This window comes from Limanda limanda, chromosome 5, assembly GCF_963576545.1.
Source record: "Limanda limanda chromosome 5, fLimLim1.1, whole genome shotgun sequence".
In the NCBI taxonomy this organism is placed as follows: Eukaryota; Metazoa; Chordata; class Actinopteri; order Pleuronectiformes; family Pleuronectidae; genus Limanda; species Limanda limanda.
In genome coordinates this window covers 6,986,998-7,008,205 of record NC_083640.1, presented here as the reverse complement: position 1 = coordinate 7,008,205, position 21,208 = coordinate 6,986,998, and the positions used below count along the sequence as shown (strand labels likewise).

General features: G+C 41.7%; 3 protein-coding genes and 1 long non-coding RNA gene across 5 annotated transcripts; all 4 read left to right on the top strand.

Annotated features, from left to right (window-relative positions):
• Positions 1 to 759: 759 nt before the first annotated feature.
• LOC133002518 (oocyte zinc finger protein XlCOF6-like) lies at positions 760 to 8,160 on the top strand. 2 transcript variants are annotated; one of them, XM_061072363.1, is made up of 2 exons: positions 760 to 2,382; positions 5,668 to 8,160. In XM_061072363.1, the coding sequence occupies exons 1-2, from the start codon at positions 1,164 to 1,166 to the stop codon at positions 6,915 to 6,917; spliced, it is 2,469 nt and encodes an 822-aa protein (XP_060928346.1). In that variant the 5' UTR covers positions 760 to 1,163; the 3' UTR covers positions 6,918 to 8,160. The 2 variants fall into 2 exon arrangements, with proteins under 2 accessions (XP_060928346.1, XP_060928344.1); XM_061072361.1 differs by lacking the exon at positions 760 to 2,382 and adding an exon at positions 4,875 to 5,002 and having other exon boundaries at positions 5,131 to 8,160.
• Positions 8,161 to 11,955: 3,795 nt separating this feature from the next.
• On the top strand, positions 11,956 to 15,447 carry LOC133001469 (gastrula zinc finger protein XlCGF57.1-like). Its single transcript, XM_061071041.1, has 3 exons — positions 11,956 to 12,002; positions 12,914 to 13,092; positions 13,219 to 15,447. Exons 1-3 carry the CDS (start codon positions 11,956 to 11,958, stop codon positions 14,247 to 14,249), a joined length of 1,257 nt encoding a protein of 418 aa, XP_060927024.1. The 3' UTR covers positions 14,250 to 15,447.
• Positions 15,448 to 15,518: 71 nt separating this feature from the next.
• LOC133001468 (zinc finger and SCAN domain-containing protein 31-like) lies at positions 15,519 to 19,010 on the top strand. The gene is made up of 3 exons (XM_061071040.1): positions 15,519 to 15,565; positions 16,477 to 16,655; positions 16,782 to 19,010. Exons 1-3 carry the CDS (start codon positions 15,519 to 15,521, stop codon positions 17,810 to 17,812), a joined length of 1,257 nt encoding a protein of 418 aa, XP_060927023.1. The 3' UTR covers positions 17,813 to 19,010.
• Positions 19,011 to 20,054: 1,044 nt separating this feature from the next.
• On the top strand, positions 20,055 to 20,807 carry LOC133002523 (uncharacterized). The gene is made up of 2 exons (XR_009678260.1): positions 20,055 to 20,218; positions 20,345 to 20,807. It is a non-coding gene; the product is annotated as an uncharacterized LOC133002523 (long non-coding RNA).
• Positions 20,808 to 21,208: the final 401 nt, after the last annotated feature.

The following is a 21,208-nucleotide window of genomic DNA, read 5'->3' as shown; positions in this document are numbered from 1 at the left end:
GTCATTAGGAGAAGAGGAAGTAATGTTGTTAGCCTGCCATGCTAACATCCAACAGAACTTGATGCTACTCGGCTAAATGCTTTCAGATCAACTCTTCTACTACACACGTGGTTTTGTTGCGTTTATAACAATTGTCAGCAGAAGAAAAGCAAGTCGCCATCTTCCGTATTCGGTCTCCGCTTCGTTCTCGGAGAAGTTAGTTGGCTAAAGCGTTCGAATGGAAATGTCAACAAGCCAGAGTTTAAGACAGTTTATCAACGAGAGGTTACACACTGCTGCTGAAGACATATTTGGATGTTTTGAAGCGACTGTCGCAAAGTACGAGGATGAGATCGGTCGTCAGCGCAGACTGCTGGATGTAACTTTGAAACCTGTAGTAAAGCTGCAGAGAATAGGTCTGTATCACCTGAGTTAGCGAACTATACACCACACTTATAATCCCTGCTAGTCTAAACACATGGGCTCTTTTATCATGACTTCTGTCCATTGTCTCCTCCAGAGCTCCCACAGCGACATGTCTGTATCAAGGAAGAGTTTCCTGCTGACCTGCTGGAGAGGAACCCCAGTCCAGACCAAGAGGAGCCAGAACCTCCACAGATTAAGGAGCAGCAGGAGGAGCACTGCATCGGTCTGTCTCCTTTTGAAACCAAATTTAAATTCACTTGGTTTTTGCTTGGATCTGCACCAAATTACACAAACTCATAACAATCATTAATCTCTCATCTACCTACTTATGTCTATTGTCTCCTCTAGAGTTCCCAGAGCAACATTTTATTATTGAGGACGAGTTTCCATCTGACCAGCAGCTCTGGAACCTTGAGAGGAACCCCAGTCTGGACCAAGAGGAGCCAGAACCTCCACAGGTTAAAGAGGAGGAGGAGCACTGCATCGGTTTGGAAGTACAGCAGCTCGTACTGAAGCAGGAGGATCAAGTTAACGTTTTGTTAAATCCTACTCTCAAGGAAAGTGACCACAGTGAACCAGAACCAAGTGACCACCAGCTCCTGTCCCACAGCTCAGCTCAGAGCCAAGATCTCAACGAACGCAAGCATGGAAACTCAAAATCAGTTAAAAATGCAGAGCAGGCATCAGAAAAGGAACATCATGTCATCACAAGAGTAAAAGAGAGGACAAGTCCCAGTAACCTTGCATGTAGCACTACCATGTCCAAGATTGTGCAGAATATCTGCAAGAGTAAAAAGGTTTTCCAGTGTGACACTTGTGGAAAAGTCTTTAAGTGTAAGTCAGGATTAAATGGACATCTGAAGGTGCACACAGATCAGAAACAGCATTGTTGCGAAGTGTGTGATAAAAGTTTCACAACTCGCACAATTTTGACGAGACACGAGAGAACACACACGGGCAAGAGACCTTTTACTTGTAAAACTTGTGGGAGAAGTTTTAGCCATAGAGCTTCTCTGCAGGTCCACGAGAGAACACACACAGGCGAGAAACCTTTTACTTGCAAAACTTGTGGAAGAAGTTTTAGCGGGAGAAATACCCTGAAGAAACACGAGAGAACACACACGGGCGAGAAACCTTTTACTTGCAAAACTTGTGGGAGAAGTTTTAGCCAGAGACCTTCCTTGCAGATCCACGAGAGAACACACACGGGCGAGAAACCTTTTATTTGTAAAACTTGTGGGAGAAGTTTTAGCCAGAGACCTTCCTTGCAGATCCACGAGAGAACACACACAGGCGAGAAACCTTTTATTTGCAAAACTTGTGGGAGATGTTTTAGCGAGAGAAATGCCCTGAAGAAACACGAGAGAACGCACACAGGCGAGAAACCTTTTACTTGCAAAACTTGTGGGAGAAGTTTTAGCCGGAGAAATACCCTGAAGAGTCACGAGAGAACACACACGGGCGAGAAACCTTTTACTTGCAAATCTTGTGGGAAAAGTTTTATTCAGAGAAATCACCTGCAGGTCCACGAGAGAACACACACGGGCGAGAAACCTTTTTCTTGCAAAACTTGTGGGAAAAGTTTTATTCAGAGAAATCACCTGCAGGTCCACGAGAGAACACACACGGGCGAGAAACCTTTTTCTTGCAAAACTTGTGGGAAAAGTTTTATTCAGAGAAATAACCTGCAGGTCCACGAGAGAACGCACACGGGCGAGAAACCTTTTACTTGCAAAGCTTGTGGGAGAAGTTTTAGCATGAGAAATACCCTGAAGAGTCACGAGAGAACACACACGGGCGAGAGACCTTTTATTTGCAAAACTTGTGGGAGAAGTTTTAGCGATAGAACTACCTTGAAGAGACACGAGAGAACGCACACGGGCGAGAAACCTTTTACTTGCAAAACTTGTGGGAGAAGTTTTACAACTAAAATGAATCTGCAGGTCCATGAGAGAACACACACGGGCGAGAAACCTTTTACTCGCAAAACTTAAGGGAAGAGTTTTAAACGTGTATGTAGCTTTAAAGTCCACATGTGAAGCCATACAGGTGAGGAGTCATATCCATGTACAACTTGTGAGGAAAGATTTGTTATCAAATCCCTTCTAACAAAACATTTGATCACCCACACATTGCAAAACTGATATTTTTGTAAAATGTTGGAAAGATCTCTGTCTTGCCAGTTTTTACAAACTCCACAGGAGACTACATCTAGTTGAGAAGCCACCCCATGGCAACACGAAAGGTATAAGATTTGTTCAAGCGTTGTCAAAGAAGTTGTTACTCAGTTAATGATTCATTAATTAGTGATACAACAGTTAGCGAAAACGACACTGGAAATGTTTCCATGGGACCAAAAAAGTGATGAACCTTGTTGTAGTTCATTGCTTTATGAAGTTCCATCACCAATGATGAGTAGCAGACTTCAATAACTTCTCAAAGCATTGAACTACAGCCAGGTTCATCAGTTACATCTACACAATACAGATTGTGTACATTTGCATTAGCTGCATCTCTGCAACTGAATGTGGGAAATATCCCATTGAGGAGACATCACAATATCTTTGATGGTCAACCACATTTGCTGAAGTACCCACGTTTCTGATCTTCATGTGACTGTCATTGATATCTGCATCTGCAAAGGAAGTGATGTTTTCAACCATGTCTCTTTGTTTATTCATTTGTCAGCAATTTATACCAAATGGTGCAGGAGGGGGACGGGGGTGAGAGCAATGTATTGCGTTAAAGTGACAGATCCAGGATATGTTATTACTGAATGTTGAGAGATGTTGTCAATGTGTCAGGAAAGGCTGTGGATCAAAATGTAAAAATCTGACATTTGTGGTACAGAGATTTATAATAACACAGTATGTGGTGCAGATTATCAGATGACTTCCCTTTTTCTTTTCTCTTTCTTTTACAAAGAAGAAAATATTTTGTTAATGTGTACACAGTCCTTAATGACTGTCACTGTAAATGGTTATTCTTGTGTACTACGTGTATTCAATACTTCAGTGCATTTGCGGTTCATTAAAGTTTCTTGAATTATGATGATGTATTTTACGTCTGTCACACGTTGAATCTGTGTTTGTCTGTGTGGAGAAAAATTCCCCTGACTAGGTGTCTCACTGCTATGACCTTGATAAACAGGATGGAACCCTTATTTGGTGATGTTTTTCTTCCAACTGGTACCGCAGACGGACGGACACAGCAGATAACACACAGAGGAGGATCTCATGTCTTTTTCTTTCTCATATCATGTCTTATGAAACTCCTCTTTGTATAAGTTCTGGCTTTTGTGAACTTGCGGCCAGTTGTTCCATTTTGAGTACACCTGCTTGTTGTATAAACCCTGCAGAGCTTATTATTATAAAGACTCAAAAGCAACTCCAGTGTGAGAATTTCATTATTTCAAATCTCTAAATGAATTTGCAGCAGATCGGTTAGTCAGCAAAAATATGCTCAAACTCTTGAACATCACCATGAAACTGGGTGATAGGATGTGGTAAGGGTCAGAACATAACTGATTACACTTTGGTGCAGATACAGGAATTCTTCCACTTTTTTTAGTACATAACTTTTTTTATATATCTAATATATGCCGGAGTTACAAGGAGAATTTAATGTTTTAGTCCTGAATCAGTTTTGAGACACACTCCAACCAGAAGGTGGCAGTAGTGCACCCGGAAGCAGTTTGTCAACCATTATTAAGAGAAGAAGAAGTACTGTTGTTAGCCTGCCATGCTAACATCCAACAGAACTTGATGCTACTCGGCTAAATGCTTTCGGATCAACTCTTCTACTACACACGTGGTTTTGTCGCGTTTATAACAATTGTCAGCAGAAGTAAAGCAAGTCGCCATCTTCCGTATTCGGTCTCCGCTTCGTTCTCGGAGAAGTTAGTTGGCTAAAGCGTTCGAATGGAAATGTCAACAAGCCAGAGTTTAAGACAGTTTATCAACGAGAGGTTACACACTGCTGCTGAAGACATATTTGGATGTTTTGAAGCGACTGTCGCAAAGTACGAGGATGAGATCGCTCGTCAGCGCAGACTGCTGGATGTAACTTTGAAACCTGTAGTAAAGCTGCAGAGAATAGGTCTGTATCACCTGAGTTAGCGAACTATACACCACACTTATAATCCCTGCTAGTCTAAACACATGGGCTCTTTTATCATGACTTCTGTCCATTGTCTCCTCCAGAGCTCCCACAGCGACATGTCTGTATCAAGGAAGAGTTTCCTGCTGACCTGCTGGAGAGGAACCCCAGTCTGGACCAAGAGGAGCCAGAACCTCCACAGATTAAGGAGCAGCAGGAGGAGCACTGCATCGGTCTGTCTCTTTTTGAAACCACATTTAAATTAACTCGGTTTTTGCTTGGATCTGCACCAAATTACACACACTCATAACAATCATTAATCTCTCATCTACCTACTTCTGTCTATTGTCTCCTACAGAGTTCCCAGAGCAACATTTTATTATTGAGGACGAGTTTCCATCTGACCAGCAGCTCTGGAACCTTGAGAGGAACCCCAGTCTGGACCAAGAGGAGCCAGAACCTCCACAGATTAAGGAGCAGCAGAAGGAGCACTGCATCGGTCTGTCTCCTTTTTAAAACCACATTTAAATTAAGTGACCTGGATTTTTGCTTGGATCTGCACCAAATTGCACACACTCAAAACTTCCAGTCTATCATTAACCTACTTCTGTCTATTGTCTCTTCTAGAGCTCCCAGAGCAACATTTTCTTATTGAGAATGAGTTTCCATCTGACCAGCAGCTCTGGAACCTTGAGAGGAACCCCAGTCTGGACCAAGAGGAGCCAGAACCTCCACAGATTAAAGAGGAGGAGGAGCACTGCATTGGTCTGGAAGTAGAGCAGCTCGTACTGAAGCAGGAGGATCAAGATAACGTTTTGTTTAATCCTACTTTCATGGAAAGTGACCACAGTGAACCAGAACCAAGTGACCACCAGCTCCTCTTCCACAGCTCAGCTCAGAGCCAAGATCTCAACGAATACAAGCATGGAAACTCAAAATCAGTTAAAAATGCAGAGCAGGCATCAGAAAAGGGACATCATGTCATCACAAGAGCAAAAGAAAGCACAAGTCCCAGTAACCTTGCATGTAGCACTACCATGTCAAAGATTGTGCCGAATATCTGCAAGAGTAAAAAGGTTTTCCTGTGTGACACTTGTGGAAAAGTCTTTAAGTGTAAGTCAGGATTAAATGGACATCTGAAGGTGCACACAGATCAGAAACAGCATTCTTGCGAAGTGTGTGATAAAAGTTTCACAACTCGCACAAATTTGAAGAGACACGAGAGAACGCACACGGGCAAGAGACCTTTTACTTGTAAAACTTGTGGGAGAAGTTTTAGCCAGAGAGCTTATCTGCAGGTCCACGAAAGAACACACACAGGTGAGAAACCATATCTTTGCAGAACCTGTGGAAAAAGATTTGGTTACAAGTCAGTACTAAAATCACATATGAGAGTCCACACAGGGGAGAAACTGCATTCTTGCAAATTGTGTGAAAAAAGTTTCACAACTAGCACAAAGTTGAAGCTCCACGAGAGAACGCACACAGGCGAGAAACCTTTTACTTGTAAAACATGTGGGAGAAGTTTTATTCAGAGGATTACCCTTCAGGTCCACGAGAGAACGCACACAGGCGAGAAACCTTTTACTTGCAAAACTTGTGGGAGAAGTTTTAGCGATAGAAATATCCTGAAGAGTCACGAGAGAACGCACACGGGCGAGAAACCTTTTACTTGCAAAACTTGTGGGAGAAGTTTTAGCCAGAGACGTACCCTGAAGAGTCACGAGAGAACACACACAGGTGAGAAACCTTTTATTTGCAAAACTTGTGGAAGAAGTTTTAGCGAGAGAAGTACCCTGCAGGTCCACGAGAGAACACACACAGGTGAGAAACCTTTTATTTGCAAAACTTGTGGAAGAAGTTTTAGCGAGAGAAATATCCTGAAGAGTCACGAGAGAACACACACGGGCGAGAAACCTTTTACTTGCAAAACTTGTGGGAGATGTTTTAGCGAGAGAAATACCCTGAAGAAACATGAGAGAACACACACGGGCGAGAAACCTTTTACTTGCAAAACTTGTGGGAGAAGTTTTAGCCGGAGAAATACCCTGAAGATTCACGAGAGAACACACACGGGCGAGAAACCTTTTTCTTGCAAAACTTGTGGAAGAAGTTTTAGCGAGAGAAATAACCTGAAGAGACACGAGAGTTTGCACACGGGGGAGAAACCTTTTATTTGCAAAACTTGTGGAAGAAGTTTTAGCGAGAGAAATCACCTGAAGAGTCACGAGAGAACGCACACGGGCGAGAAACCTTTTACTTGCAAAACTTGTGAGAAAAGTTTTAAATGGGGAAGTAGCTTGAAATTCCACATGAGAAGCCATACAGGTGAGGAGTCATATCCATGTACAACTTGTGGGGAAAGATTTGTTATCAAAACCCTTCTAACAAAACATTTGAGTACCCACACATAGTGAAACAGATATTTTTTTAAATTTAGGGAAGATCTCTGACTTGCCAGTTTATACAAAGTCCACAGGATAAATCATCAAGTTGAGAAGCCACACCATGGCAACACGAGAGGGATAAGATTTGCTTAAGCGTTGTCAAAGAAGTTGTTACTCAGTTAATGATTCATTAATTAGTGGTACAACAGTTGGCGAAAACAACACTGGAAATGTTTCCAGAGGACCAAAAAAGTGATGCACCTTGTTGTAGTTCATTGCTTTATGAAGTTCCATCACCACTGATGAGTAGCAGACTTCAATAACTTCACAAAGCATTGAACTACAGCCAGGTTCATCACTTACATCTACACAAGAGAGATTGTGTACATTTGCATTAGCTGCATCTCTGCAAATGAATGTGGGAAATATCCCATTGAGGAGACATCACAATATCTTTGATGGTCAACCACATTTGCTGAAGTACCCACGTTTCTGTTCTTCATGTGACTGTCATTGATATCTACATCTGCAAAGGAAGTGATGTTTTCAACCATGTCTCTTTTTTTTTTCATTTGTCAGCAATTTATACCAAATGGTGCAGGAAGGGGACGGGGGTGAGAGCAATGTATTGGGTTAAAGTGACAGATCCAGGATATGTTATTATCACTGAATGTTGAGAGATGTTGTTAATGTTTCAGGAAAGACTGGATCAAAATGTAAAAATCTGACATTTGTTGTACAGAGATTTATAATAACACAGTATGTGGTGCAGATTATCAGATTACTTCCCTGTTTCTTTTCTCTTTCTTTTACAAAGAAGAAAATATGTTGTTAATGTGTACACAGTCCTAAATGACTGTCACTGTAAATGGTTATTCTTGTGTACTACGTGTATTCAATACTTCAGTGCATTTGCAGTTCATCAAAGTTTCTTGAATTATGATGATGTATTTTGTGTCTGTCACACGTTGAATCTGCGTTAGTCTGTGTGGAGAAAAATTCCCCTGACTAGGTGTCTCACTGCTATGACCTTGATAAACAGGATGGAACCCTTATTTGGTGATGTTTTTCTTCCAACTGGTACCGCTGACGGACGGACACAGCAGATAACACACAGAGGAGGATCTCATGTCTTCTTCTTTCTAATATCATGTCTTATGAAACTCCTCTTTGTATAAGTTCTGGCTTTTGTGAACTTGCGGCCAGTTGTTCCATTATGAGTACACCTGCTTGTTGTATAAACCCTGCAGAGCTTATTATTATAAAGACTCAAAAGCAACTCCAGTCTGAGAATTTCATTATTTCAAATCGCTAAATGAATTTGCAGCAGATCGGTTAGTCAGCAAAAATATGCTCAAACTCCTGAACATCACCATGAAACTGGGTGATAGGATGTGGTAAGGGTCAGAACATAACTGATTACACTTTGGTGCAGATACAGGAATTCTTCCACTTTTTTTAGTATATAACTGTTTTTATATATCTAATATATGCCGGAGTTACAAGGAGAATTTAATGTTTTAGTCCTGAATCAGTTTTGAGACACACTCCAACCAGAAGGTGGCAGTAATGCACCCGGAAGCAGTTTGTCAACCATTATTAGGAGAAGAAGAAGTACTGTTGTTAGCCTGCCATGCTAACATCCAACAGAACTTGATGCTACTCGGCTAAATGCTTTCGGATCAACTCTTCTACTATACACGTGGTTTTGTTGCGTTTATAACAATTGTCAGCAGATGAAAAGCAAGTCGCCATCTTCCGTATTCGGTCTCCGCTTCGTTCTCAGAGAAGTTAGTTGGCTAAAGCGTTCGAATGGAAATGTCAACAAGCCAGAGTTTAAGACAGTTTATCAACGAGAGGTTACACACTGCTGCTGAAGACATATTTGGATGTTTTGAAGCGACTGTCGCAAAGTACGAGGATGAGATCGGTCGTCAGCGCAGACTTCTTGATGTAACTTTGAAACCTGTAGTAAAGCTGCAGAGAATAGGTCTGTATCACCTGAGTTAGCGAACTATACACCACACTTATAATCCCTGCTAGTCTAAACACATGGGCTCTTTTATCATGACTTCTGTCCATTGTCTCTTCCAGAGCTCCCACAGCGACATGTCTGTATCAAGGAAGAGTTTCCTGCTGACCTGCTGGAGAGGAACCCCAGTCCAGACCAAGAGGAGCCAGAACCTCCACAGATTAAGGAGCAGCAGGAGGAGCACTGCATCGGTCTGTCTCCTTTTGAAACCATATTTAAACTAACTCGGTTTTTGCTTGGATCTGCACCAAATTGCACACACTCAAAACTACCAGTCTGTCATTAACCTATTTATGTATTTTGTCTCCTCTAGAGCTCCCAGAGCAACATTTTATTATTGAGGATGAGTTTCCATCTGACCAGCAGCTCTGGAACCTTGAGAGGAACCCCATTCTGGACCAAGAGGAGCCAGAACCTCCACCGATTAAAGAGGAGGAGGAGCACTGCATCGGTCTGGAAGTAGAGCAGCTCGTACTGAAGCAGGAGGATCCAGATAACGTTTTGTTGAATCCTACTCTCAAGGAAAGTGACCACAGTGAACCAGAGACAAGTGACCCCCAGCTCCTCTCCCACAGTTCAGCTCAGAGCCAATATCTCAATGGACTCAAGCATGGAAACTCAAAATCAGTTAGAAATGCAGAGCAGGCATCAGAAAAGGGACATCATGTCATCACAAGAGCAAAAGGGAGGACAAGTCCCAGTAACCTTGCATGTAGCACTACCATGTCAAAGATTGTGCCGAATATCTGCAAGAGTAAAAAGGTTTTCCAGTGTGACACTTGTGGAAAAGTCTTTAAGTGTAAGTCAGGATTAAATGGACATCTGAAGGTGCACACAGGTGAGAAACCATATCTTTGCAGAACCTGTGGAAAAAGATTTGGTTACAAGTCAGTACTAAAATCACATATGAGAATCCACACAGGGGAGAAACTGCATTCTTGCAAATTGTGTGAAAAAAGTTTCACAACTAGCACAAAGTTGAAGCTCCACGAGAGAACGCACACAGGCGAGAAACCTTTTACTTGTAAAACATGTGGGAGAAGTTTTATTCAGAGGATTACCCTTCAGGTCCACGAGAGAACGCACACAGGCGAGAAACCTTTTACTTGCAAAACTTGTGGGAGAAGTTTTAGCCGGAGAAATATCCTGAAGAGTCACGAGAGAACGCACACGGGCGAGAAACCTTTTACTTGTAAAACTTGTGGGAGAAGTTTTAGCCAGAGAGCTTCTCTGCAGGTCCACGAGAGAACACACACGGGCGAGAAACCTTTTACTTGCAAAACTTGTGGAATAAGTTTTAGCATGAGACATACTCTGAAGAGTCACGAGAGAACACACACGGGCGAGAAACCTTTTTCTTGCAAAACTTGTGGAAGAAGTTTTAGCGAGAGAAATATCCTGAAGAGTCACGAGAGAACACACACGGGCGAGAAACCTTTTACTTGCAAAACTTGTGGGAGATGTTTTAGCGAGAGAAATACCCTGAAGAGTCACGAGAGAACACACACGGGCGAGAAACCTTTTTCTTGCAAAACTTGTGGCAGAAGTTTTAGCATGAAACATACCCTGAAGAGTCACGAGAGAACACACACGGGCGAGAAACCTTTTTCTTGCAAAACTTGTGAGAAAAGTTTTAAATGGGGAAGTAGCTTGAAAGTCCACATGAGAAGCCACACAGGTGAGGAGTCGTATCCATGTACAACTTGTGGGGAAAGATTTGTTATCAAATCCCTTCTAACAAAACATTTGTGTACCCACACATAGCGAAACAGATATTTTTGTAAAGTGTTGGAAAGATCTCTGACTTGCCAGTTTATACAAAGTCCACAGGAGAAATCCTCCAGTTGAGAAGCCACACCATGGCAACACGAGAGTGATAAGATTTGCTCAAGCGTTGTCAAAGAAGTTGTTACTCAGTTAATGATTCATTAATTAGTGATACAACAGTTGGCGCAAACAACACTGGAAATTTTTCCAGGGGACCAAAAAAGTGATGAACCTTGTTGTACTTCACAAAGCATTGAACTACTGCCAGGTTCCTCACTTACATCTACGCAAGAGAGATTGTGTACATTTGCATTAGCTGCATCTCTGCAACTGAATGCGGGAATTATCCCATTGAGGAGACATCACAATATCTTTGATGGTCAACACATTTGCTGAAGTACCCACGTTTCTGTTCTTCATGTGACTGTGATTGATATCTACATCTGCAAAGGAAGTGATGTTTTCACCCATGTCTCTTTGTTTTTTCATTTGTCAGCAATTTATACCAAATGGTGCAGGAGGGGGACGGGGGTGAGAGCAATGTATTGGGTTAAAGTGACAGATCCAGGATATGTTATTATCGCTGAATGTTGAGAGATGTTGTCAATGTGTCAGGAAAGACTGGATCAAAATGTAAAAATCTGACATTTGTTGTACAGAGATTTATAATAACACAGTATGTGGTGCAGATTATCAGATGACTTCCCTGTTTCTTTTTTCTTTCTTTTACAAAGAAGAAAATATGTTGTTAATGTGTACACAGTCCTAAATGACTGTCACTGTAAATGGTTATTCTTGTGTACTAAGTGTATTCAATACTTTAGTGCATTTGCAGTTCATTAAAGTTTCTTGAATTATGATGATGTGTTTTATATCTGTCACACGTTGAATCTGTGTTTGTCTGTGTGGAGAAAAATTCCCCTGACTAGGTGTCTCACTGCTATGACCTTGATAAACAGGATGGAACCCTTATTTGGTGATGTTTTCTCCCAAATGGTACGGCGGACGGACGGACACAGCAGATAACACACAGAGGAGGATCTCATGTGTTCTTCTTTCTCATATCATGTCTTATGAAACTCCTCTTTGTATAAGTTCTGGCTTTTGTGAACTTGCGACCAGTTGTTCCATTTTGAGTACACCTGCTTGTTGTATAAACTCTGCAGAGCTTATTATTATAAAGACTCAAAAGCAACTCCAGTGTGAGAATTTCATTATTTCAAATCTCTAAATGAATTTGCAGCAGATCTGTTAGTCAGCAAAAATATGCTCAACCTCCTGGACATCACCATGAAACTGGGTGATACGATGTGGTAAGGATCAGAAAATAACTGATTACACTTTGGTGCAGATACAGGAATTCTTCCACTTTTTTTTAGTACAAAACTGTTTTTATATCTTTAATAGATGCCGGAGTTACAAGGAGAATTTAATGTTTTAGTCCTGAATCAGTTTTGAGACACACTTCAGCCAGAAGGTGGCAGTAATGCGACCAGAAGCTGTTTTTCAACCGTCATTAGGAGAAGAAGAAGTACTGTTGTTAGCCTGCCATGCTAACATCCAACAGAACTTGATGCTACTCGGCTAAATGCTTTTGGATCAACTCTTCTACTACACAAGTGGTTTTGTTGCGTTTATAACAATTGTCAGCAGAAGAAAAGCAAGTCGCCATCTTCCGTATTCGGTCTCCGCTTCGTTCTCGGAGAAGTTAGTTGGCTAAAGCGTTCAAATGGAAATGTTAACAAGCCAGAGTTTAAGACAGTTTATCAACGAGAGGTTACACACTGCTGCTGAAGACATATTTGGATGTTTTGAAGCGACTGTCGCAAAGTACGAGGATGAGATCGCTCGTCAGCGCAGACTGCTTGATGTAACTTTGAAACCTGTAGTAAAGCTGCAGAGAATAGGTCTGTATCACCTGAGTTAGCGAACTATACACCACACTTATAATCCCTACTAGTCTAAACACATGGGCTCTTTTATCATGACTTCTGTCCATTGTCTCCTCCAGAGCTCCCACAGCAACATGTCTGTATCAAGGAAGAGTTTCCTGCTGACCTGCTGGAGAGGAACCCCAGTCTGGACCAAGAGGAGCCAGAACCTCCACAGATTAAGGAGCAGCAGGAGGAGCACTGCATCGGTCTGTCTCCTTTTGAAACCACATTTAAACTAACTCGGTTTTTGCTTGGATCTGCACCAAATTGTACACACTCAAAACTACCAGTCTATCATTAACCTACTTCTGTATTTTGTCTTCTCTAGAGCTCCCAGAGCAACATTTTATTATTGAGGATGAGTTTCCATCTGACCAGCAGCTCTGGAACCTTGAGAGGAATCCCAGTCTGGACCAAGAGGAGCCAGAACCTCCACAGATTAAGGAGCAGCAGGAGGAGCACTGCATCGGTCTGTCTCCTTTTTGAAAACACATTTAAATTAACTTGGTTTTTGCTTGGATCTGCACCAAATTACACACACTCATAACAATCATTAATCTCTCATCTACCTACTTCTGTCTATTGTCTCCTCTAGAGCTCCCAGAGCAACATTTTATTATTGAGGACGAGTTTCCATCTGAACAGCGGCTCTGGAACCTTGAGAGGAATCCCAGTCTGGACCAAGACGAGCCAGAACCTCCACAGATTAAAGAGGAGGAGGAGCACTGCATCGGTCTGGAAGTAGAGCAGCTTGAACTGAAGCAGGAGGATCAAGATAACGTTTTGTTGAATCCTACTCTCAAGGAAAGTGACCACAGTGAACCAGAGACAAGTGACAATCAGCTCCTCTCCCACCGCTCAGCTCAGAGCCAAGATCTCAACGAACGCAAGCATGGAAACTCAAAATCAGTTAAAAATGCAGAGCAGGCATCAGAAAAGGGACATCATGTCATCACAAGAGCAAAAGAAAGCACAAGTCCCAGTAACCTTGCATGTAGCACTACCATGTCAAATATTGTGCCGAATATCTGCAAGAGTAAAAAGGTTTTTCAGTGTGACACTTGTGGAAAAGTCTTTAAGTGTAAGTCAGGATTAAATGGACATCTGAAGGTGCACACAGGAGAGGAAAAGCATTCTTGTGAAATGTGTGGAAAAAGTTTCACAACTAGCACAAATTTGACGAGACACGAGAGAACGCACACGGGCCAGAAACCTTTTTCTTGCAAAACTTGTGGGAAAAGCTTTACGCGTGAATATTACCTGCAGGCCCACGAAAGAACGCACACAGGGGAGAAGCCTTTTAACTGCAAAACTTGTGGGAGAAGTTTTACAACTAGAGTGAATCTGCAGGTTCACAAGAGAATACACACGGGCGAGAAACCTTTTATTTGCAAAACTTGTGGGAGAAGTTTTATTCAGAGAAATCACCTGAAGAGACACGAGAGAATACACACGGGCGAGAAACCTTTTACTTGCAAAACTTGTGAGAAAAGTTTTAAATGGGGAAATAGCTTGAAAGTCCACATGAGAAGCCATACAGGTGAGAAGTCGTATCCATGTACAACTTGTGGGGAAAGATTTGTTATCAAATCCCTTCTAACAAAACATTTGTGTACCCACACATAGCGAAACAGATATTTTTGTAAAGTGTTGGAAAGATCTCTGACTTGCCAGTTTATACAAAGTCCACAGGAGAAATCCTCCAGTTGAGAAGCCACACCATGGCAACACGAGAGTGATAAGATTTGCTCAAGCGTTGTCAAAGAAGTTGTTACTCAGTTAATGATTCATTAATTAGTGATACAACAGTTGGCGCAAACAACACTGGAAATTTTTCCAGGGGACCAAAAAAGTGATGAACCTTGTTGTACTTCACAAAGCATTGAACTACTGCCAGGTTCCTCACTTACATCTACGCAAGAGAGATTGTGTACATTTGCATTAGCTGCATCTCTGCAACTGAATGCGGGAATTATCCCATTGAGGAGACATCACAATATCTTTGATGGTCAACACATTTGCTGAAGTACCCACGTTTCTGTTCTTCATGTGACTGTGATTGATATCTACATCTGCAAAGGAAGTGATGTTTTCACCCATGTCTCTTTGTTTTTTCATTTGTCAGCAATTTATACCAAATGGTGCAGGAGGGGGACGGGGGTGAGAGCAATGTATTGGGTTAAAGTGACAGATCCAGGATATGTTATTATCACTGAATGTTGAGAGATGTTGTCAATGTGTCAGGAAAGACTGGATCAAAATGTAAAAATCTGACATTTGTTGTACAGAGATTTATAATAACACAGTATGTGGTGCAGATTATCAGATGACTTCCCTGTTTCTTTTTTCTTTCTTTTACAAAGAAGAAAATATGTTGTTAATGTGTACACAGTCCTAAATGACTGTCACTGTAAATGGTTATTCTTGTGTACTAAGTGTATTCAATACTTTAGTGCATTTGCAGTTCATTAAAGTTTCTTGAATTATGATGATGTGTTTTATATCTGTCACACGTTGAATCTGTGTTTGTCTGTGTGGAGAAAAATTCCCCTGACTAGGTGTCTCACTGCTATGACCTTGATAAACAGGATGGAACCCTTATTTGGTGATGTTTTCTCCCAAATGGTACGGCGGACGGACGGACACAGCAGATAACACACAGAGGAGGATCTCATGTGTTCTTCTTTCTCATATCATGTCTTATGAAACTCCTCTTTGTATAAGTTCTGGCTTTTGTGAACTTGCGACCAGTTGTTCCATTTTGAGTACACCTGCTTGTTGTATAAACTCTGCAGAGCTTATTATTATAAAGACTCAAAAGCAACTCCAGTGTGAGAATTTCATTATTTCAAATCTCTAAATGAATTTGCAGCAGATCTGTTAGTCAGCAAAAATATGCTCAACCTCCTGGACATCACCATGAAACTGGGTGATACGATGTGGTAAGGATCAGAAAATAACTGATTACACTTTGGTGCAGATACAGGAATTCTTCCACTTTTTTTTAGTACAAAACTGTTTTTATATCTTTAATAGATGCCGGAGTTACAAGGAGAATTTAATGTTTTAGTCCTGAATCAGTTTTGAGACACACTTCAGCCAGAAGGTGGCAGTAATGCGACCAGAAGCTGTTTTTCAACCGTCATTAGGAGAAGAAGAAGTACTGTTGTTAGCCTGCCATGCTAACATCCAACAGAACTTGATGCTACTCGGCTAAATGCTTTTGGATCAACTCTTCTACTACACAAGTGGTTTTGTTGCGTTTATAACAATTGTCAGCAGAAGAAAAGCAAGTCGCCATCTTCCGTATTCGGTCTCCGCTTCGTTCTCGGAGAAGTTAGTTGGCTAAAGCGTTCAAATGGAAATGTTAACAAGCCAGAGTTTAAGACAGTTTATCAACGAGAGGTTACACACTGCTGCTGAAGACATATTTGGATGTTTTGAAGCGACTGTCGCAAAGTACGAGGATGAGATCGCTCGTCAGCGCAGACTGCTTGATGTAACTTTGAAACCTGTAGTAAAGCTGCAGAGAATAGGTCTGTATCACCTGAGTTAGCGAACTATACACCACACTTATAATCCCTACTAGTCTAAACACATGGGCTCTTTTATCATGACTTCTGTCCATTGTCTCCTCCAGAGCTCCCACAGCAACATGTCTGTATCAAGGAAGAGTTTCCTGCTGACCTGCTGGAGAGGAACCCCAGTCTGGACCAAGAGGAGCCAGAACCTCCACAGATTAAGGAGCAGCAGGAGGAGCACTGCATCGGTCTGTCTCCTTTTGAAACCACATTTAAACTAACTCGGTTTTTGCTTGGATCTGCACCAAATTGTACACACTCAAAACTACCAGTCTATCATTAACCTACTTCTGTATTTTGTCTTCTCTAGAGCTCCCAGAGCAACATTTTATTATTGAGGATGAGTTTCCATCTGACCAGCAGCTCTGGAACCTTGAGAGGAATCCCAGTCTGGACCAAGAGGAGCCAGAACCTCCACAGATTAAGGAGCAGCAGGAGGAGCACTGCATCGGTCTGTCTCCTTTTTGAAAACACATTTAAATTAACTTGGTTTTTGCTTGGATCTGCACCAAATTACACACACTCATAACAATCATTAATCTCTCATCTACCTACTTCTGTCTATTGTCTCCTCTAGAGCTCCCAGAGCAACATTTTATTATTGAGGACGAGTTTCCATCTGAACAGCGGCTCTGGAACCTTGAGAGGAATCCCAGTCTGGACCAAGACGAGCCAGAACCTCCACAGATTAAAGAGGAGGAGGAGCACTGCATCGGTCTGGAAGTAGAGCAGCTTGAACTGAAGCAGGAGGATCAAGATAACGTTTTGTTGAATCCTACTCTCAAGGAAAGTGACCACAGTGAACCAGAGACAAGTGACAATCAGCTCCTCTCCCACCGCTCAGCTCAGAGCCAAGATCTCAACGAACGCAAGCATGGAAACTCAAAATCAGTTAAAAATGCAGAGCAGGCATCAGAAAAGGAACATCATGTCATCACAAGAGCAAAAGAAAGCACAAGTCCCAGTAACCTTGCATGTAGCACTACCATGTCAAATATTGTGCCGAATATCTGCAAGAGTAAAAAGGTTTTTCAGTGTGACACTTGTGGAAAAGTCTTTAAGTGTAAGTCAGGATTAAATGGACATCTGAAGGTGCACACAGGAGAGGAAAAGCATTCTTGTGAAATGTGTGGAAAAAGTTTCACAACTAGCACAAATTTGACGAGACACGAGAGAACGCACACGGGCCAGAAACCTTTTTCTTGCAAAACTTGTGGGAAAAGCTTTACGCGTGAATATTACCTGCAGGCCCACGAAAGAACGCACACAGGGGAGAAGCCTTTTAACTGCAAAACTTGTGGGAGAAGTTTTACAACTAGAGTGAATCTGCAGGTTCACAAGAGAATACACACGGGCGAGAAACCTTTTATTTGCAAAACTTGTGGGAGAAGTTTTATTCAGAGAAATCACCTGAAGAGACACGAGAGAATACACACGGGCGAGAAACCTTTTACTTGCAAAACTTGTGAGAAAAGTTTTAAATGGGGAAATAGCTTGAAAGTCCACATGAGAAGCCATACAGGTGAGAAGTCGTATCCATGTACAACTTGTGGGGAAAGATTTGTTATCAAATCCCTTCTAACAAAACATTTGTGTACCCACACATAGCGAAACAGATATTTTTGTAAAGTGTTGGAAAGATCTCTGACTTGCCAGTTTATACAAAGTCCACAGGAGAAATCCTCCAGTTGAGAAGCCACACCATGGCAACACGAGAGTGATAAGATTTGCTCAAGCGTTGTCAAAGAAGTTGTTACTCAGTTAATGATTCATTAATTAGTGATACAACAGTTGGCGCAAACAACACTGGAAATTTTTCCAGGGGACCAAAAAAGTGATGAACCTTGTTGTACTTCACAAAGCATTGAACTACTGCCAGGTTCCTCACTTACATCTACGCAAGAGAGATTGTGTACATTTGCATTAGCTGCATCTCTGCAACTGAATGCGGGAATTATCCCATTGAGGAGACATCACAATATCTTTGATGGTCAACACATTTGCTGAAGTACCCACGTTTCTGTTCTTCATGTGACTGTGATTGATATCTACATCTGCAAAGGAAGTGATGTTTTCACCCATGTCTCTTTGTTTTTTCATTTGTCAGCAATTTATACCAAATGGTGCAGGAGGGGGACGGGGGTGAGAGCAATGTATTGGGTTAAAGTGACAGATCCAGGATATGTTATTATCGCTGAATGTTGAGAGATGTTGTCAATGTGTCAGGAAAGACTGGATCAAAATGTAAAAATCTGACATTTGTTGTACAGAGATTTATAATAACACAGTATGTGGTGCAGATTATCAGATGACTTCCCTGTTTCTTTTTTCTTTCTTTTACAAAGAAGAAAATATGTTGTTAATGTGTACACAGTCCTAAATGACTGTCACTGTAAATGGTTATTCTTGTGTACTAAGTGTATTCAATACTTTAGTGCATTTGCAGTTCATTAAAGTTTCTTGAATTATGATGATGTGTTTTATATCTGTCACACGTTGAATCTGTGTTTGTCTGTGTGGAGAAAAATTCCCCTGACTAGGTGTCTCACTGCTATGACCTTGATAAACAGGATGGAACCCTTATTTGGTGATGTTTTCTCCCAAATGGTACGGCGGACGGACGGACACAGCAGATAACACACAGAGGAGGATCTCATGTGTTCTTCTTTCTCATATCATGTCTTATGAAACTCCTCTTTGTATAAGTTCTGGCTTTTGTGAACTTGCGACCAGTTGTTCCATTTTGAGTACACCTGCTTGTTGTATAAACTCTGCAGAGCTTATTATTATAAAGACTCAAAAGCAACTCCAGTGTGAGAATTTCATTATTTCAAATCTCTAAATGAATTTGCAGCAGATCTGTTAGTCAGCAAAAATATGCTCAACCTCCTGGACATCACCATGAAACTGGGTGATACGATGTGGTAAGGATCAGAAAATAACTGATTACACTTTGGTGCAGATACAGGAATTCTTCCACTTTTTTTTAGTACAAAACTGTTTTTATATCTTTAATAGATGCCGGAGTTACAAGGAGAATTTAATGTTTTAGTCCTGAATCAGTTTTGAGACACACTTCAGCCAGAAGGTGGCAGTAATGCGACCAGAAGCTGTTTTTCAACCGTCATTAGGAGAAGAAGAAGTACTGTTGTTAGCCTGCCATGCTAACATCCAACAGAACTTGATGCTACTCGGCTAAATGCTTTTGGATCAACTCTTCTACTACACAAGTGGTTTTGTTGCGTTTATAACAATTGTCAGCAGAAGAAAAGCAAGTCGCCATCTTCCGTATTCGGTCTCCGCTTCGTTCTCGGAGAAGTTAGTTGGCTAAAGCGTTCAAATGGAAATGTTAACAAGCCAGAGTTTAAGACAGTTTATCAACGAGAGGTTACACACTGCTGCTGAAGACATATTTGGATGTTTTGAAGCGACTGTCGCAAAGTACGAGGATGAGATCGCTCGTCAGCGCAGACTGCTTGATGTAACTTTGAAACCTGTAGTAAAGCTGCAGAGAATAGGTCTGTATCACCTGAGTTAGCGAACTATACACCACACTTATAATCCCTACTAGTCTAAACACATGGGCTCTTTTATCATGACTTCTGTCCATTGTCTCCTCCAGAGCTCCCACAGCAACATGTCTGTATCAAGGAAGAGTTTCCTGCTGACCTGCTGGAGAGGAACCCCAGTCTGGACCAAGAGGAGCCAGAACCTCCACAGATTAAGGAGCAGCAGGAGGAGCACTGCATCGGTCTGTCTCCTTTTGAAACCACATTTAAACTAACTCGGTTTTTGCTTGGATCTGCACCAAATTGTACACACTCAAAACTACCAGTCTATCATTAACCTACTTCTGTATTTTGTCTTCTCTAGAGCTCCCAGAGCAACATTTTATTATTGAGGATGAGTTTCCATCTGACCAGCAGCTCTGGAACCTTGAGAGGAATCCCAGTCTGGACCAAGAGGAGCCAGAACCTCCACAGATTAAGGAGCAGCAGGAGGAGCACTGCATCGGTCTGTCTCCTTTTTGAAAACACATTTAAATTAACTTGGTTTTTGCTTGGATCTGCACCAAATTACACACACTCATAACAATCATTAATCTCTCATCTACCTACTTCTGTCTATTGTCTCCTCTAGAGCTCCCAGAGCAACATTTTATTATTGAGGACGAGTTTCCATCTGAACAGCGGCTCTGGAACCTTGAGAGGAATCCCAGTCTGGACCAAGACGAGCCAGAACCTCCACAGATTAAAGAGGAGGAGGAGCACTGCATCGGTCTGGAAGTAGAGCAGCTTGAACTGAAGCAGGAGGATCAAGATAACGTTTTGTTGAATCCTACTCTCAAGGAAAGTGACCACAGTGAACCAGAGACAAGTGACAATCAGCTCCTCTCCCACCGCTCAGCTCAGAGCCAAGATCTCAACGAACGCAAGCATGGAAACTCAAAATCAGTTAAAAATGCAGAGCAGGCATCAGAAAAGGAACATCATGTCATCACAAGAGCAAAAGAAAGCACAAGTCCCAGTAACCTTGCATGTAGCACTACCATGTCAAATATTGTGCCGAATATCTGCAAGAGTAAAAAGGTTTTTCAGTGTGACACTTGTGGAAAAGTCTTTAAGTGTAAGTCAGGATTAAATGGACATCTGAAGGTGCACACAGGAGAGGAAAAGCATTCTTGTGAAATGTGTGGAAAAAGTTTCACAACTAGCACAAATTTGACGAGACACGAGAGAACGCACACGGGCCAGAAACCTTTTTCTTGCAAAACTTGTGGGAAAAGCTTTACGCGTGAATATTACCTGCAGGCCCACGAAAGAACGCACACAGGGGAGAAGCCTTTTAACTGCAAAACTTGTGGGAGAAGTTTTACAACTAGAGTGAATCTGCAGGTTCACAAGAGAATACACACGGGCGAGAAACCTTTTATTTGCAAAACTTGTGGGAGAAGTTTTATTCAGAGAAATCACCTGAAGAGACACGAGAGAATACACACGGGCG

Bases quoted from the DNA above. Each gene is read 5' to 3' on its own strand.
- LOC133002518 (XM_061072363.1), top strand. From the start codon at position 1,164: ATGTCCAAGATTGTGCAGAATATCTGCAAGAGTAAAAAGGTTTTCCAG. The intron at 2,383-5,667 runs TTACTCGCAAAA...ATCAGAAACAGC, and splicing joins ACACACGGGCGAGAAACCTT to ATTCTTGCGAAGTGTGTGAT.
- LOC133001469 (XM_061071041.1), top strand. From the start codon at position 11,956: ATGCTCAACCTCCTGGACATCACCATGAAACTGGGTGATACGATGTG. The intron at 12,003-12,913 runs GTAAGGATCAGA...CAAAACTACCAG, and splicing joins AAACTGGGTGATACGATGTG to TCTATCATTAACCTACTTCT. The intron at 13,093-13,218 runs GTCTGTCTCCTT...TGTCTCCTCTAG, and splicing joins GCAGGAGGAGCACTGCATCG to AGCTCCCAGAGCAACATTTT.
- LOC133001468 (XM_061071040.1), top strand. From the start codon at position 15,519: ATGCTCAACCTCCTGGACATCACCATGAAACTGGGTGATACGATGTG. The intron at 15,566-16,476 runs GTAAGGATCAGA...CAAAACTACCAG, and splicing joins AAACTGGGTGATACGATGTG to TCTATCATTAACCTACTTCT. The intron at 16,656-16,781 runs GTCTGTCTCCTT...TGTCTCCTCTAG, and splicing joins GCAGGAGGAGCACTGCATCG to AGCTCCCAGAGCAACATTTT.